The sequence below is a fragment of the Schistocerca nitens genome, chromosome 5 (assembly GCF_023898315.1).
Source record: "Schistocerca nitens isolate TAMUIC-IGC-003100 chromosome 5, iqSchNite1.1, whole genome shotgun sequence".
Lineage (NCBI taxonomy): Eukaryota > Metazoa > Arthropoda > Insecta > Orthoptera > Acrididae > Schistocerca > Schistocerca nitens.
In genome coordinates, this window is record NC_064618.1 from 707964775 (window position 1) to 707984414 (window position 19640).

At 42.6% G+C, this 19640-nt stretch overlaps 1 protein-coding gene across 1 annotated transcript; it reads right to left on the reverse strand.

The window, feature by feature from the left end:
• Positions 1-260: 260 nt before the first annotated feature.
• LOC126259519 (MIP18 family protein galla-2) lies at positions 261-17675 on the reverse strand. Its single transcript, XM_049956378.1, has 3 exons — positions 17430-17675; positions 17015-17094; positions 261-704 (listed from the first exon to the last, which is right to left on the reverse strand). The coding sequence occupies exons 1-3, from the start codon at positions 17545-17547 to the stop codon at positions 438-440; spliced, it is 465 nt and encodes a 154-aa protein (XP_049812335.1). The 5' UTR covers positions 17548-17675; the 3' UTR covers positions 261-437.
• Between the last annotated feature and the right edge of the window lie 1965 nt (positions 17676-19640).

Below are 19640 nucleotides of genomic sequence, written 5' to 3' on the forward strand. Positions count from 1 at the left end.
ATGCGTCGCACAATAACTTTAAATTTAATATTTCCATTACCTCGCACTAATTTTTGTGACATGAACATGAAACAAAGTTCCCATAGCATGCAGTAATCAACTAATGGTATCACTTTTCTGATGGTACATGTTTTCCCAGTCTTCGATTTCTTAAGGTGTTTCGAACTAATGGTCTTTATACATGATAAAATTAATTATGAATCACAGAGAATTTACCTGAAGTAATTATTTGGGACACACAGGAATACTAACATTGCAAATAAAATATTTATCATCTTTTATTTCATATGAAAACTGCAAATCACAGCATCCGTGCTACTGAACAACTGTGCTTTTTGTGCTGCTGCACAAATAAAATAACCACAATTACAACAGTTGCAAATGCTTTATAAAAACAAGTTGTTCTCATGAAGCATGCTATCACATCAACAATGTCCTTAATAAGTAACGATGCACTGATTAATGACTTCAATCAGGTGCGAGTTCTCCAGTGCAGCTGCAACTCTCTCCTTATCAGCTAGTTGTTTGTTAACAGCTGATTCTGAAGCATGAGTACCAGGTGCAATCTCCACTCTGACTTTGAACCTGGGAGGTAATGCACGCAACAACTGTACCCTTATGGAAAGTCCTATGATTGTTGCCATACTGCAGTGTGGAATAGTTGGAGTGAACAGCACCTTCACTTCATTCTTGCTGTTATCCACCTACAAGACAACAAAACAATCACAACAGTGAAAGAAAGTTATTTTCAGTGTGTAGGAAGTACAGTTGGCACAGTATTAACACTATGTATAATTATATACAATTTAGTCTTTAGTTATAGGACAATGCACATTCATAATGTATACAAGCACAACAATTCTTGACCTATCCTCACAGTTTTACTTGCATCAGAAGTTCTCCTACACACATTGTGGGACTAGCAATCCTGGAAGAAAGGATACTGCAGAAAAATGACTCAGTCACAGCCTAAGAGATTGTTTCCTGAATTAATTTTCAGTCTGAAGCAGAGTTCGGAAGTTTGAGATCCAATATGGCACACAGTTTTAATCTGCCCGGAAGTTTCAAATCAATGCACAGAATGCTGCTGACTGAAAATTCATTCTATGGACAGGTTTAATTATGCACACACTATGAAGACTTAAAAAAGGAGAGAGAAAAGAAAAAGAAGAGGAAGAAACCTCACAACCATCTCATACACATATCTTTATAGATGGTCCACAATTCAGCACAGGCCACAATACAAAAAACATTCAACTAAAAAGAATTTGCAGAAGATAAATACAGGTAATGAGCACCAAATATTATCAGCTAAAAGAGTCAACAGCTGCCATCCACCTACTGGTCCATAAAAGATGGCATACCACCATTTTTGTTACTTCTGATGTAAAACGCTCTACTACAAGGTATTTTGAAAAAAAAAAAAACAATAGTCTATATTTCTTTAAGGGAATTAAATTATATACGGATCAGGTGTGTGTAAAGATCAGAGACGAAAAGTCTACTGTGGCTCACCCAAGGTAAGAGAAACCCCACCTGCATCCATGTCTTAGTCAGGAGATTCAAAAGTGTAAAAGTGAGAAGGCTAAAAATGTAATATACATCAGTTAGACTGTCAATAATAAAAACAAGATGAGAGAAACTGACTGAAGTGCCAAAAATCATGGAGTAGTAATGGACATATATACAGATTGCAGTAGTATCACTTACACAAGGTACAGAGCATAGTGCAACGGTGGTGCTGTCATTTTTACTCAGCTGATTCATGTAAAAGGTTTCCTATGTGATTATGACCACACAACAGGAATTAACAGATCTCAAAATAGGAATGGCAATTGAAGCCAGACCCATGAGACATTCCACTTTGGAAATCGTTAGGGAATTCAATATTCTCAGATCCACAGTGTCAAAAGTGTACCGAGAATACCAAATTTTAGGCATTACCTCTCACCACAGACAAGGCAGTAGCCGATGGCCTTCACTTAATGGAAAGCTGCAGCGTTTGCATAGAGTTGTCAGTTCTAACAAACAACCAACACTGCATGAAATAACCATAGAAATCAATGTGGGATGTATGACAAATGTATCAATTACAACAGTGTGGCGAAAAGTGGTGTTAATGAGCAATAGCAGCAGATGACCATAGCGAGTGCCTTTGCTAATAGCACAAAATTGCCTGCAGCATATCTCCTGTGCTCATGACCATATCGGTGGATCCTAGATGACTGGAAAACCATGGCCTGGTCAGATGAGTCCCAAATTCAGTTGGTAGGAGCTAACGGTAGTGCTCTAGTATGGCACAGACCACATGAAGCTATGGATCTAAGTTATCAACAAGACAATGCATGAGCTGGTGGTAGCTTCATAACAGTGTGGGCTGTGTTTACATGGAATGGACTGGGTCCTCCAGTCCAATTGAACTGATTATTGACTGGAAATGGTTATGTTCAGCTTCATGTTCCCAAACAACTATGGAATTTTAATGGATGACTATGTACCATGTCACTGGGCCACAATTGCTCACAGTTTGAAGAACAGAAATTCTGTACAATTCAACCAAATTCCCATCAAACATTCATGGGATGTAATTGAGAGATCGGTCTATGTACAAAAACTGCACTGGCAACATTTTCACAATTATGGACGACAATATAAGCAGTATGGCTCAACATTTCAGCAGGGAACTTCCAACAACTTGTTGAGTTCAAGCCCTGTCTAGTTGCTGCACTACATCAGGCAAAAAGAGGTCCAACACAATATTAGGAAGTATCCCACTACTTTTGTCACCTCAGTGTAATAGGTAAGGCAGCAGATGGGAGTCTGCGGGCCCTCAATGCGATGGGAGCCATACTACCCACAGCCACCCCACCCCTGATCCATTACAGTCAAGGCATTCAAGAGAACCCACTATTCAACAGAATGCTACATCTAAAGTGGAAAATGAAGGGTGGCAGAAATGAGGCAAACCACACCTAAAAGTAACTAAAACAGAGTACATGAAGGGTGACAGATGTAGTGACAAAGGAGGTAGGACTGAGTTTTCTCAGACCCAGTATCCAGTGGGAGATTCCCCAACCCAACAATCCCACCCCACCTTATGTTTGAGAATAAAATCCACTTTCACAGCGGAAACTGAGAAGCATTTCAACTGTCCACCAATACCAGAGCCAAAGAATTCAGAAGGCCATGTGAAGCCTGGAGGGCCAGAATGAGGGGGCATTCACCAAGATGAGCTACTGGTGGTAAGGCTCCACAACCACAATGTGGGGGTGGTTCATTACATAAAATAAAACTGCAGGTTAGTCTGGTATAACCAATGTGCAGGCAACATAAGACTGTTTATTCCCCCCTGGAGGAACAGAATGAGGAGCATCATGCAACAGTGGTCCCCTGTATTGTGCAGAAATTATTTGCAGGGAGGGGGGGGGGGAGGAAGGGGGCAAGAGCCCATCATATGTTGTTCCACCTCTGACGTAACAGTAGCCTTATTTTCCACCAGCAAACCTGCACCTCAGACCATCAAAGTGAATATGGACCAGGTAATCGCTTGTCTAGCCAAACGGCTGGCCAGTTCATTTCCTGGGATACCACATAGACTGGGAACCAAAGAAAGGTAAGTGAGCAGAGAATATGACTTAAGTCACAGAGGTCACAAATGGCAGATATCACAGAATGACAAGTGTAACAGTGAGCAATGGACTGGAGACTGCTCCACTGAGTCACTGAAAATTAAAACACAGTCAAGGGAGCCTCTTTTAATAAAATGTAGAGCTCTGTTAATAGCAATCAGCTCTGCCTGTTCCCAGCAATGAATGTTCTTCACTGGTGGGAGATGTAGAAGAATATCCTGTCCTATACATGGTTTCAGATCCATCAGCGTAAATGGCGCTAACACCCTGATACTCTTGGAGAACTGAAAGGAACAGACAGCAAAATATCACTTAGGTAACTAAAACTTTAGGACCATGAAATAGACCAGTCCTAATTCGTGGCCTGAATGTGGTGTGGGGAAACATTGGGAGTACATTCTAAGGAATGTTAGGAGGCGGTCCTGGCAGAGGGCTGCAAGATGCATCCACTGGTAATCCCACCCAAGGGCAGGTACATATGAAAAATGAATGTGAGAAATTGGATATAAGCAAATTGTCAGATGGTGATTGCATACGTGATCAACAACTGGTACTATCAAATCTGAAGAGTTGAGATTTCAACTTCCATTAGGAGAGTGCCTACAGGAATAGACCAGAAGGCACCTGTGGCCAATCAAATGCCATGACGATGGACTGGGTCTAACAATTTCAAGGCTGAAGATGCCACAAAGCCATAAACCTGGCAACCCTAGCTCAGTCAGGACGAGACCAGTGCCTGATGAGTCCAGCAAAGAGTAGCATGTTCAACAGACAGGATGCAAACCAGAGATATGAGTCAGGACTGACCGTAGTATGATGACAAATCAATAACCTGCATTTTTTTTCACAAGGGAATTCCAAACCATGGGAAAGGTTCCAAGTGAAGGTGCTTTAAATGGTGCCTTGGACTTACAGCACGTGGATGACCAGTGGCCCAACACAGGTCATTAGCCCACTGATGGTGATGAGAAAGAGTGCGACATTCAGCATGGAGCCCTGTGAGATTCATTGACAGCTGAGTGAAATATCTACCAGTGGGATAAAAACTGGCAAATAAAAATCAGAAGGAAGCCTCAAAAGCCCCAGTCATGGAGGATAAGTAAAATGTGATTGCCTCATGTGTAGTATGCCTTATGTAGAAGGAGGTGTTGGCATCCAGGAAATGTCAGATTGCTGGTCCCAAACTAACCAGGTGATTGGTTGTGGTACCTTCCTCCTGGAAACCATGCTGATATGGAGATAAAAAGCCCCAAGATTCAAGACTCACCTTAATCTGCCAGCAACCATCCTTTCAAGCAGTTCGCACATGTTACGCTAATCTGTCGATAGCTGTCAACGGATTTTGGATTCTGGCACCACGAAACACAGCAGGACCATGGAGAGTGTTGATGACTTTAGCAATGTCCACATTCATGTTATAATTTGTCTCGGCATTGAAAGCAGTTTTGTAAATGGTAGGATGCCAGTGATACACACGATGGTGAGGCATCTTGCCAACTGACTGCCATCTATTATTATTCCATGACTTATATAGCAATGTGCAAATGTGATTACATCAGAGATTGGTAACGAACTGTCAGGATGAGAATTTTCTGAGCCCGAGTTGTTATCCAAAGAAGGGATTTTTGGCTAAACTTCAGTAATAGTCTGGACTGAAGGTAAGTGGTAATTCTAACTGAAGGCTGTAATTACATCTCAAGTGTCACAAATCAATGGCAGTAGTTCCTCTTTTGTAATTGTACGAACTAGCACAGAAGAAAAGTTTATGTGGTAACAGCAACAAAGCTCAAGGCCTAGGCTAGGTTGAGAGTGGCGAAGCCAATAAATATTAATGGAAGGAAACTGGCTGTGTTGGCAGACTGATCTCTATTGTAAGTTAGGTTGGAATGTGACAGTTTGGTCATTCACTCACAGCAATCCCATTTAAAACAATTGTTGGTTGGTTGTTCGGTTGGTTGGTTTAAAAGAGGGGGGAGGGACTAAACTGCTAGGTCATCAGTCCCTCGTTCCAATTAAAATAATTCCACAAGGGTGGGAGTAAAATAATCAAGACATACAAGACACAGCTTGAAGAAAGGAGGAAACCACAAGAATGACAGAAGGACAACACACACTAAAATAGACAAAATCTGACAAGAAAACAACAGCGAGACGCAAGAAACATTTGGAAGAGATAAAAACAAGAGAGCCGATTACCATGGCTGGCTGACCATGAGAATAAAAAGAAGAAGCCAGCCAATCTGCAACACATTAAAACCTCCACCCTAAAAGCAATAGGGTTGAAGACAAAGGGGGACAAAGGATATGAGCTAAAACTTAGATCAAATGATAAAACCCAACCCCACGAATAAAATGTAAAACTAAAGCTGCTGCTGAGGCATTGTCACCCAACACCAAAGGTAGGGTGCTGCCAAAGTTAAAGTCCGCCACTGAGCGGCTAAAAGTGGGCAGTCCAGCAAGAGGTGGATGACTGTCATTTGTGAGCCAAGGCGACACCGAGGTGGGTCCTCGCGATGGAGGAGGTAACCATGCATTCGCCACATATGGCCAATCCGGAGCCAGCAGAGGACAATTGATTCCCTGCAAGAGGACCGCATGGAAGACTTCCATGCCTTCGTAGTCTCCTTAATAACACACAGCTTGTTGTGTGTACTGTTAAGCCATTCCGTCTCCTAAAGCTGATAAACCCTGCGATGTAAGGCAGAACACAGGTCAGATTCGGAGATGTCCATGTCCAGAAGTAGTTTCGTAGCCTGTTTGGCCAGCCTGTCGGCAAGTTCGTTACCTGGGATTCCAATGTTCCTGTGGTCCACACAAACATCACTGAACAACGGGACTGTTCCAGGGCACAGATGAACTCCTGGGTGGATGCTACCAAAGGATGATGAGCATAGCACTGGTCGATAGCTTGTAGGATGATCAAGGAGTAAGTACACAGGAGAAATGACTTGCCAGGGTATGAGCGTATGTGCTCAAAAGCACGAGATATAACCACCAGCACGGCAGTGAAACCACTGCAGCCATCGGGCAAGGAATGCTGTTCAATACGCCCTCCATGGACATATGTGAAGCCGATGTGACCATCAGCCATTGAGCCGAGCTGTTGGTGTAAACCACTTCATGGCCTCGGTACATGTCAAGAATCGAGAAGGAAGTGACAGCGGAGAGCCGCAGGGAGAACTGAGTCCTTTGGGCCATGCGAAAGGTCCTGAAGAATCTGCAGCATAGGTGTACACCATGGAGGTGTATGTGAATGGACCTCAAGGAGAGGTGGTAACAAGAAGGACTCCAGTTCAGACAGAAGGGACTGGACGTGAACTGCAATGGTAAGCCCCGACCTGGGCCGCTGATGCAGGAGATGAACCGACATGGTTGGGAAAAGGAGACGGTAATTTGGATGCGAAGGAGAACTACAAACATGTGCAACGTAACTGGCCAGCAGTTGTGCATGCCTAAACTTAAATGGAGGGACACTGGACTACACCAGGGCACTGGTCACTGGACTCATTCTAAAAACTCAAGTCGCTAGGTGAATGCCACAGTGGTGCACTGGGTCAAGTAAACGCAATGTTGAGGGCACCACTGAACTGTAAACCACACTCCCATAGTCAAGGTGTGATTGAACATGGCCTCTGTACAGCTGCAGCAGCATAGAGCAATCTGCACCACAGTTGGTGTTGCTCAGGCAGTGGAGAGCATTGAGGTGCTGCCAGCACTCCACTTCAGCTGGCGAAGGTGAGGTAGCCAAGTCAATTGGGCATTGAAAACCTATCCTAAGAATCGAAATGTCTCCATTACAGTGAGTGGATCGTCAATGAGGTAAAGTTCTGGTTCAGGATGAACATAGCAATGCCCACAGACGTGCATGACACATGACTTCGCAGCTGAAAACTGGAAGCCGTGGGTTAGAGCCCATGACTGCGTCTCGTGAATGGCTCCCTGTAGGCGTTGCTCAGCAACACCAGTACTGGAGGAGCAGTAAGAAATGCAGAAGTCATCCGCATACAGAGAAGGTGAGACAGACAAAACTACAGCTGCTGCTATGCCTTGATGGCCACTGAAAATAGAGAGACATCAATACAGAGCCCTGCGAGGGTAACTATGGGAGCCACCGACTTTGACACGGAGAGTACAGAGCAACAGGAAGTTTCGGATAAAAATCTGGAGCGGGCGGAGATACCACTCATACGATGCCACAAGGATATGATGTCGCCAGGTCGTGTCGTATGCGTTACATAAGTCAAAACAGACGGCAACCAGATGCTGGCGTCTGGAAAGGGCTGTGCGGATGGCAGACCCTAAGGACACAAGATTATCAGTGGTAGAGCGACAATCATGGAAGCCGCCCTTACATGGAGCCAGTAGGCCACATGACTCAAGGACCCGACCCAACCCAACCGCTGACACACCATACATTCTAGCAGCCTACAAAGAAAGTTGGCGAGGCTGATGGGCAGGTAGCTATCCACATCAAGTGGGTTTTGACTGGGTTTGAGCACTGAAATGATAGTGTTCTCCTGCCGTTGCAATGGAAAGATGCCATCGCACCAGATCCAGTTGAAGATGACGAGAAGATGAGAGATATTTAATCATCTGACTGGGGATCCGATATGGCCCAGGAGCTGTGTTGGGGCAATGTGGAAGGGCACTGAGGAGCTCCCACTCTGTAAATGGGGCATTATAGGGTTCACTGTGGTGTGTAGTGAACAAGAGGGCTTTTCTTTCCATCCACCATTTGAGGGTGCGAAAGGCTGGGGGAGTAATTCTCCGACGCAGAGGCTCAAGCATAGTGCTCAGCAATCTCGTTTGCGTCAGTAGATAATGTGCCATTGATGTTAATGCCAGGGACACCTGTTGGGGTCTGGTACCAAAAAAGAAGTTTGATCTACGTCCAGACATGGGAAGGCGACGCATGGCACCCAATGGTTGACACGTACCTCGCCCAACACTCCTGTTTCCGTTGTTTTATAAGCTGGCGAATGCGGGCACTGAGCCACTAAAAGGCTATTAAGTGCTCTAGGGAAGAGTGTCGCTCACGTTGCTGTAGAGCACGCCAATGCTCTTTAATTGCCTCAGCAACTTCAGGCGACCACCAAGGGACTGTCCTCCGCCGGGGCACCCTAAAGAATGAGGGATCGCTTTTTCTGCCGCAGAAACGATCGTTGTAGTGACCTGCTCAATGACAACATCGATGGCACCACATGAGGGAGATTCAACGGCGACAGCAGAGGTGAAGGCGTCCCAGTCTGCCTTGTTTAAAGCCCATTGGGTAGGCGTCCATGGGCTTGACGCTGGGGGAGTGACAGGAGGACGGGGAAGTGGTCACTACCACACAGGTCGTCATGTGCTCTCCAATGGATAGATGGGAGAAGGCCAGGACTGCAAACCAAGAATTCAATGGGCGAATATGTGCCATATGTCAAATTGAAATGTGTGGGGGCACCTGAATTTGAGAGGCAGAGGTCGAGTTGTGACAGTAAATTTTTGACCTCTCTACCTTGGCCAAGAAGCATAGCGCCACCCCACATTAAAATCTCCTAGAAGTATGAAAGGTTTAGTGAGTTTATCAATTACTGCAGCCAATACGTTCACGGGTGCTGCACCATCTGGAGGAAAGTATACACTGCAGACAGTTATGTCCCTGTCCTTATTCTGATAGCCACAGCTTCAAGAGGGATTTGAAGCAGCACAGGTGTACTACATACTGAATTCAGGACATAGATGCAGACTCCACCTGACACTATTATAGTCACTACGGTTCCTGTAATATCCCTTATAGCCGCAGAGGGCAGGGGTCTGCATTGCCAGGAACCGGTTTCCTGGAAGGTAATGCAGAAAGCAGGTGTAAAGCTTAACAGTTGCCATAGCTCAGCCAGGTGATGGAAAAAACCGTTGCAATTCCACTGGAGAATTACGTGATCATGAGCCTGGGAAGGCATGAAAAACTCAATGAGTCATTCTACGCCTCTGGGTCACCTGTTGCCACCAGATGAGTGCCTGTGCCATTGACATCTGTTGTTTCTGAGGGCCCAGCAAGATCTAGGTCCTCAGTGAATGCCAGAATCTCCACCTCATCCTCAGGCACAGAGCTTGTAGGTAGTGGTGGTGTGGGTGCCACCACAGTGCCTTGGTTCTTGGGGGGTCTTTTTCTTTTTAGGTTTCTCTCGCTGCTCCTCAGGTTTGTCCAGCTGGGAGGGCTTCACCAATTGAGACTCAGGGACTGATGAGGAGGTCCGTGAAACACTATAACCATCTACCTGTAGTTGCTTCAGACACTGGCGGGTGTCAGCTTCACCACTAATAGGAACCTCGGTAGGGAGTGACCGAAGGGATCCCTTCCTAGCGAGAGGAGCTGAAGAAGACTTACGCTTCTCCAGCTGAGAAGTGGGGACTGACGTCCCCGATGGGGGGGATGAGGGAGGGGGTGTTGCTTCTGAAGTAGGTTGTACAGGACCAACAGGGAGGGAAGTGCCACGCCAGCCCCCCTCCCCCCCCCCCCCAACATCAAGGGGGAAGGTGGAGTCTGATGGCTCCGAGAGCCAACTGTGCGCAGCGAAACAGAATATGGTAGAACAGCTGTCGTAGGTTTACGTCATACGCACAGATTGTAGCCTCTCATATTTTCTCTTAGCCTCAGTGTAGGTCAGTCAGTCCAGGGTCTTGCAGTCCATTATTTTTCTTTCTTAATGGAGAATCCTGCAGTCTGGCGAGCAGGGCGAAGGGTGCTGTCTGCAGTTGACACAGATGTGAGGCGGGGCACATGGATTACTGGGATGTGATGGGCGTCAACAATCTCGACATGTGGTGCTGGAAGTACAGCAGAAAGACATATGGCCAAACTTCCAGCGCTAAAAGCACCACATATGGGGAGGGATATATGGCTTTACATCACAGCAGTAGGCCATCACCTTGACCTTCTCGGGCAATGTGTAACCCTCGAAGGCCAAGATGAAGGCACCAGTGGCAACCTGATTATCCCTCGCACCCCGATGGATGTGCCAGACATCACTAACACCTTGGCACTCTAAGTTGGCGGGCAGCTTGTTGTCAGACTCCAAAAGAAGGTCCCAGTGGAATATAACATCCTGGACCATATTTAAACTCTTATGGGGCATGATGGTAATGGAAACATCACCCAGCTTGTCACAAACGAGTAATGCCCGTGACTGGGCAGAGGATGCTGTTTTTATCAAGACTGACCCTGACCGCATTTTAGACAAGCCCTCCACCTCCCCAAACTTGTCCTCTAAATGGTCTACAAAAAACTGTGGCTTCATCGAAGCAAAGGTGTCCCCATTAGTTCTCATACATATGAGATACCGGGATGAATAAGGTTCGCTGCCATCCTTCGGTTGGCGTTCCTCCCATGGTGTGGCCAGGGAGGGGAATGATTTAGGGTCGTCTTGCATTAAACTGCGACTTAGAACACTTAGAGACTACTGGTTTTTTATCACCAGCAAGTGAAGGCTTAATCGCTCTTCATCCGCCATGATGCCACCCACTCTGACCAGGGGCCCTCCCCACGGGCGCCACCCATCCGCAGCAAAGGCCACCTGGCAGCATGGCCATTGCTGGGAGTCCTGAGACTCCAGTGTGACAGGCATCTACTCCTTGGCATGCATGGGGAGTTAATGGCGCAGCCATCAGCAGAGCGATCCCTGTGTTGTCAGAGGGCTACAACCAACAGGGCACATGGCGGCTCCACCACAACGGACTGGCTACCGTACTGAATACCAGGTGCACGTAAGTCCAAGATCATCGTTGGCACAGAAAGTGACACTGCATAGTGCATGGTGGAAAACGCACCCAGGAAGGTGTCCTCGCCCAAGAGATGGAGAATAAGGGGGACTGGAAATGCGTCGACGAGAAAGCGGGCTACAGGTCTCGAAGCACAATGGACATGTTGCACCATGTAAGGCGCCCTTCCCCAATTGGTTTGCTCTTCGGAAAAATTGTGAAGAATGGAGATCAAATCCTACATGGGACCATCACATAAAGGCCGAAACATGTGAGACTCCTTTTAGTCTTATGACAGGCAGGAATACCTCAGACCTATTCCTACCCCTGGACCCGCAGGGGGATGACTGAGCATATTCTTCGAGACCAATGTCTCGAATTTACATGGTTGACGATTGATATTGTTACTGAATACAGTGCATCAGATATACATGCAAAGAGATGGCACAAGAAAAGGTGGTGGCTGGGCCCCCTTCGGCACGTACTGCTTTGTCCAGAACACTTCGCATCGACTGACTTGTTTTTCCATTACCACTGCAACCTAGCAGTAATTTTATCATAATTGTGCAGTGAAGCTAAATGTTGCAAGTTGTGTTGGCAACACCGATTATGGATTACGTCGAGTAAGAACTTAGAATCAAGGTAAATCTTATTATGAAGAAATGTGAAATAGGGGTATTTGTAGCACTGATCTTATATGTATTTCACAGAGGCTACAAACTGATGGAGTAGAATTGCGAAAAATGTAAAATCAAAGTTCCACTGCACTTGTTTTACATAATCTTTCTATCTAAAGATCAGAAGTTTACAAAGAGAGCTGTTAATCATCAACTTTTCAGAGATGCTGGCATCAAATTAACATAATGCTGAATGTCCAACAACATTTTACAAGAACTCGGTTAATTGTGCACTTATTTTGTTTTGAAAATACTGACTTTACACTAACAGAAGAATTGTCTCCATGAAGAAATATCAATAGATGTTCCATTATTAATACTTATTTATAAAAATTGCAATCAAAGATCATCACGGGTGGGACTCGCATAAAATAGAATCTGTATTTACAAGATAAAATTAATTGTATTACATCATTTTTAGGTAAATCAGTACCTCACTTTTTTAGACCTCACTTCTTATTTAAGTAAACTTGTACTCAAACTCAATGTACAAACATCCTTTTTGTCAACTTTGAAAACCTTCATTGAGTCCCCTAACAGATCACACATTATGTATGTCTCAGTTTTCTTCAACAGCTCTCTGTGGAATTGTAGCATAGGCCTGCCTGTTTTTGGCTGATTTCCTTCCAGCACTTTCAAACTTCACCAGAGAATGTTCTTTCCATGCTCTTTCCCACAGCTGGTTCTGAGCCTATGACTTCTTCGAGATTATGTATCTACAGGATACCTACATATGATTGTTTTTATTACTCATCTAAGAATGTGTATAGATGAAATAATACACACTGGATGCAAGTTGAAAACCTTAATTTGAATATCAGGATTTTCTTGCTTTTTGTTTGTTTAAAAATCTAACCTTTTTCCTTAGTTGCTGGGTGTACAATGTACCAGATGTTTGCTATTTTATCATTTGTGAAAAAGTTTTGTATTTTGAGCAGATTATCATCTGTAAGTTTATGAAATCAAGCATTCTTGTCTACAAAGAAAATATTTTGCTTACTTTTTAGGCAGGCTTTCCCAAACAATCTTTTTCAATGAACACTGATTTTTTTTTTGAGGGGCTAGATGGAAGCACATTTTTCACCTGAGAATAAGCTCTGCTAAAGGAATGAAGATATTTATCTACATCTATACTCTGTAAATGTAGTGAGGTGCATGGGACAGGGCATGTCCCACTGTACTAGTTATTAGGGTTTCTTCCTGTTCCATTCCCATACAGAGTATGGTAAGAATGACTGACTGAATGCCTCTGTGCATGTAGTAATTATTCTAATCTTATCCTCATGATCCCTATGTGAGTGGTACATAGGGGATTTTAGTAGTTTCCTAGAGGAATCAGTTAAAGCCAGTTCTTGAAACTTTTGATAGAAGACTTTCTCAGGATAGCTTTCATCTGTCTCCAAAGAGTCTTCCAGTTCCTTCTGTCTCTCTGTGACCTCTTCCACAGATCAAACAAACCTGTGACCAATCATACTTCCCTTCTCCATATACATTCTATATCCCTGTTTGGTATGGTTCCCCATACACTTGGGCAATATTCTAGAACCGGTCACAAGATTGATTTGTTAAGTAGTCTCACTTGTAGGCTGACTGTACTTCTCCAGTATTCTATCAATAAACTGAAGTCTACCACCCCCTTCACCCATGACAGTCTATGTGATCATTCCATTTTGTAGCCCTATAAAGTGTTACACTCAGGTATTCATATGATTTGGCCAATTCCAACAGTGACACTGATATTATAGTGATAGGATACTACTTTTTTCATTTTGTGATGTCCAAAATTTTACATTTCTGGACATTTAAAGCAAGTTTTCAATCTCTGCACCACTTTAAAATCTTATCAAGATCTGACCGAATATTTATGCACCTTCTTTCAGATAGTACTTCATTATAGGTAATTGCGTCATCCGCAAAAAGTTTGAGGTTGTAGTGATCTATGCCATTCATGGGAGAGCATGTATCACATACGTCAAATATAGAGCTCTTTAGGCAACACATCTCTTTCCTGATTTATTACCAAATTTCTTCCTTTCAATTTGGTTTTTATCTGCCACTTTCCACTTAAAGCCATACGGTCACCACGTGGAGTGTTTATTAATGGCTGATGACTGCTGCACTTAGCTTGTGTGGCGATGTTTTGATTGCTTGAGCAACGTCTGTTCTAGACGTATTATCCCATGCAGCTATACCTAACACTGCCACCTTAACACTCCCTTATTAGACCTATGTAGAGATTCAACCTTGCAACTCAGCAACTCATGTGGTTTATCTCGGGGTCCAGCTATGCTGTGCCCTGTTCTTCTTCAACAACTAACTTCTTCCTTCTGTGCAGATTTCTGTAAGTGAAGTGGCTATAAAACAAATCAATGCTTCTCTACTTAAATAAAGTGTAGATTGGTTCCAATTAACTCTGTATATTATCCAAACTTTCATAAAAATAAGGGCTGACCAACCGCTGTCACCTTCTGCCAATGGCGTCATCAGATGTGGTTTGGTGGGGCATGTGCTGGTTTGGTGGGGCACGTGCTCTGTACACCGCTCTCCCAGTTATTTGAAGTGACCTTGGAACCGCTACTAATTGTTTCAGCAGCTGCTCAGTTGGCCTCATTAGACTGAATGCACTCTATACGAGTCCTCCCACAAAAGAAAAATTCGTTGTAGTACCAGAAATCAGACCCAGGTCCCCTGCACAGCAGTCAACCATGATGATCACTCAGCTATAGAGCTGGACTTAGATTTCACTAACAATCAGAAAAAGTGTCATAGGCGGGGGACAATTACTTTCAAAATTTATACATTGTCATGTACATATTAAACACTGCTTTATGGGTCACTAGATGCTTTTATTGGTTTTCCTCACTTCTAATCTAAAACAAACAGAACTGCTGTAATTTCTCACTTTTTTATGCTTTTGGTCACTGGCGGTACACTAATGCATAGTTATTTTTGGAATTTGGCTGCATATTTAATATCTCACCTCTTTTTGAAAGCTGAAATTTATCTGAAACTTAAGGTTCTACCCTTTAAACCTAACAATTGGAAAAAAACAACAACAACAAACAATGACTGCGACATAAATTTGATAGCTGTCAATATAAATGTCACTCTTGTGGTCCTCTATCCCTATGTCCATAAATGCCAGCACAGTTTAACTATATTTCCTCAAGTAATTCTGTATCTTTGATGGTTTTTCCAAGGCAGTAAAATTTAACTTTTGTAGATACAGAAAAATGACATGAATTAAATTAAAAATAAAATTTAAAAAATCTCAGGCTCAGTTTCACATGGAATCATCCTGAAGCATTTGCAAACAATGTTTTAAACTCCACTAAAAAAAAAAAATGGTGCTCATATAATGCTAAGTACAGAAAGTTGGTTAAAACCTGAAATTGACAGCAGCGACATATTTGAAGCAAATTTAAGTGTTTAGCAACATGATAGGCTACTGGGAAATGAAGGTGATGTATTTACAAAATAAACAAAAATCTCAAAACCACACAAACAGAGATTTAAACAGTAAAATTGTTGGGATGTCTCAGTAGCAATGGTGGGAATAAACTTTTAATTTGATCCTTCTATCAACCTCAAGTCATCCCTACATGTAACTCTAAAAGAAAACCTCAACACGTTAGTGCATATGTTCCACATTCGTACTGTCATCACTGGGGTAGACTTCAATTGTCCAACAAGAGGTTAGGATTATCACAGTTCTGTTAATAGTGGGCATAATAAGACATGCTGCAAAACAATACTAAGCGCTTTCTCTGAAAATTGAGCATGCATAACTTGGAAGCCCACCTGTGATGGAATTTATTGCATTTAATAGCTACAAATGGAACTGACCTCTCTGAGGATATCCACACTGAAACGGAAATCACTGACCATGAGGCAGTCAATATGACTGATTACCAAAGTACGAAGTGCATCTGAACAAGGAGGAGGATTTACATAACCAGTAAAGTAAATAAAAAGACTGATAAAGTAACGTATGGTGATCTCCTGTTTCAAATGTTCCTTTATCCAGAAATATACAAGATTATTGCCACAGTTCAATTCCTGCACCACTGCAAAGATGAGTGAAATAGATACTGGTGACAGTAGCATTGAGGAGCAGCTGAAATTGCCAAAACTGAACAAAATTTTTGACTAACTTAGCCTCAAACAAAAACTGTAGTTGGAAGAAAGCGAAGGTCGCATCTTCATATAGCAAGGGTAGCACAAGTGAGGTGCAAAACTATCATGCAACATCACTGGCATCCATCAGTTGCAGTGCAGAATCTTACACTATATTCCGACATCACATCAGCATGTATGTACGTACACATATGTGTAATGAGGCAGGGTTGTTTTTGTTCTTTTCTTGGGGGGGAAGGGGGGGGGGCAGCCACACACCAATATATTCAAATACAAAACTTGTGCCTTAATCACAGTATAACTTTTTCTTAGTCTCTTTTATGCAAGTATTACAATTGTGATTTGAGGAAAAATCATGTTTAGCTTCTTCTTTGTGTACGGTACCAAAGTATAATACATGTATCACAGAAAGATGGCGACACCTCTCCACAACTTATGTCGAGGTGATATTGTGGCAAATGGAAGAGCAGACACCTACAGAAATGTGAATGCCAGTGGCAATGCTAGCCAGTACCCATCATATAGGGCTGTAGGTATATTTACTGCTTCTTCAGTGGGGGTCAGATATTCAACAATGTGTCCCCCAATTCTAAATCCAGTGAACACAATTAGAATTAAACAGAACGATACTGTACAAAAATGAAGTCAATTTCGAAACATTGCTGGTACACAAATAGTGAAATGAACGCCAATAGATGTTTACGTATGACATAATGGAAAGATAAAAGTTAACCGAACATAGCCACACTCTTTGATTACAGCGCACATACAACCAACATAATTAAAAACGAAACTAAAAAGAAAAAGTTTAGTAACAATGTGCTGTGATCTTACCGATATGTTGTCGAGCTCCACAACATTAAGTTCCTCTAATGTTAATGGATGTTCTGGATCATTTATTCCTCGTATAAGATCTTAGCTACAGTTAAGGCTAAAAGTATTGACACTCATTAACGCACCTTTTTGTAATGCAGATATGCATACTATATTTTATATCCCCGCAACGTGATAAAATCTGAACTAGCGTTAAGCACTTGTAAACCGTAAATTTTGACAGTACTGTTTGGCATTTCTATGCACATCATGCAAGAGATACACCAAAAGCAAAACTAGAACATTTTAATGTCTGTTAACCAACGACATTATATCATCTAATATCATGAAACGTATGAGTAAATATATGGAAAAAAAGATCGTCAGGACCAAGGAAATGTTGTTACTAACATACATGAATAAAAATTAAGGATACCGAAGATTTCTCTAGAATCAATTTCATCGGTGACACTATCGTCTTCATCACTTTCAGTTATTTGCCGCTCTTCACATTTCCTGTAAAGCTTCGGATTTATATTTTCAAGCCTATCCATATTGTCGGATAGAGTTAATAACACTATGTGGATATATCGCTTTCACCAAATGGGTGAACCTTTAGTATGTATTTATAAACACACATGCATTCGGCAGAGTTACTACATAAAACGTCAACTTCAACGTTACCAACTGCGACAGCATTGCGCCAAGCGGACAGTGATACTGTTGAATTTGGCAGGATCTTGTGAACGCGAATCGCTATTGTTTAACGTGGTTTTTAGAATGGTTTTTACAAACGCGAGAGTCTGTAGCGCAATAAATTGTGGTAACAACAAGAAGAAGACTCCACATTTGTCTTTTTCTTTAGGTTTCTTACTACCTCTACGTTTCTAGCATTTGTAGACTTACAGAAAGCTTTTCACAATGTTGATTGGAATACTCTCTTTTAAATTCTGAAGGTGGCAGGGGCAAAATACAGGGAGCGAAAGGCTATTTACAATTTGTACAGAAATCAGTTGGCAGTTATAAGAGTCGAGGTTCATGAAAGGGAAGCAGTGGTAGGGAAGGGAGTGAGACAGGGTTGTAGCTTATCCCCGATGCTATTCAATCTTTATATTGAGCAAGCAATAAAGGAAACAAAAGAAAAGTTCGGAGTAGGTATTAAAATCCATGGAGAAGAAATAAAAACTTTGAGGTTCGCCGATGACATTATAATTCTGTCAGAGACAGCAAAGGACTTGGAAGAGCAGTTGAACGGAATGGACAGTGTCTTGAAAGGAGGGTATACGATGACCATCAACAAAAGCAAAACGAGGATATTGGCATGTAGTCGAATTAAGTCGGGTGATGCTGAGGGAATTAGATTAGGAAATGAGACACTTAAAGTAGTAAAGGAGTTTTGCTATTTGGGTAGCAAAATAACTGATGATGGTCGATGTAGAGAGGATATAAAATGTAGACCGGCAATGGCAAGGAAAGCGTTTCTGAAGAAGAAAAATTTGTTAACATCGAGTATAGATTTAAATATCATGAAGTCGTTTCTGAAAGTATTTGTATGGAGTGTAACCATGTATGGAAGTGAAACATGGACGATAAATAGTTTAGACAAGAAGAGAATATAAGTTTTCGAAATGTAGTGCTACAGAAGAATGCTGAAGATTAGATGGGTAGATCACATAACTAATGAGGAGGTATTGAATAAGAGGAGCTTGTGGCACAACCTGACTAGAAGGAGGGATCGGTTGGTAGGACATGTTCTGAGACATCGAGGGATCACCAATTTAGTATTGGAAGGCAGCGTGGAGGGTAAAAATCGTAGAGGGAGACCAAGAGATGAATACACTAAGCAGATTCAGAAGGATGTAGGCTGCAGTATGTACTGGGAGATGAAGAAGCTTGCCCAGGATAGAGTAGCTTGGAGAGCTGCATCAAACGAATCTCAGGACTGAAGACCACAAAAACAACAACTACTACCACTACCCTGAGAGGTAAACTACATCGCATTCCTAAAACGCATCGTTAGGATTCGTTTGATCCAACATACGGGTATTTTTCTTTTTAGGACTATAAAATAGCAGGCGAATAGCAGAAGAGAAGAACTCATGAAGAAAGACTCTATTAATCTACACAACAATGTGAAGTTTTGTTCAATACAGTTCGAAGCAAACCTTTTTAAGAATGCAGAAAATCATCAACTCGTATACAATGCAGTACCAACATTATTTGAAATACCGAATAAACCACCCCAACTGTTGATGATGAAGAAACTCTCATAAAGATGTGATTATCAGCCAAATGCAGTAAAACCGTCTTGTGGCATAGAAGCCGCCAGTTCCTCAACTCTCCGTACCTTAGTGCCGAACACATAAGAGTCGTCAACACAGGCCTACTTTGAAGATGAAGTGGTTAAATTAATTGTAGCGATCAAGTTTGCCATCCACTGCATTTGTGTTGTATATGTTTTTATCGCGGATGTCAAAATATTTTCGCTCCAGCTGCCAGAGGTGCTGTGTTTTAACACCAACAATTTCTGTTTATTCTTTGGTTTTAGAATGCAATCTTCTTCAGTTTCAACATTTATAGACGATTCCTCAAAACAGACAGTTCTGCTGACATGTAAAACTTCTCTTAAGTTGCTTTCTGTGTTGCG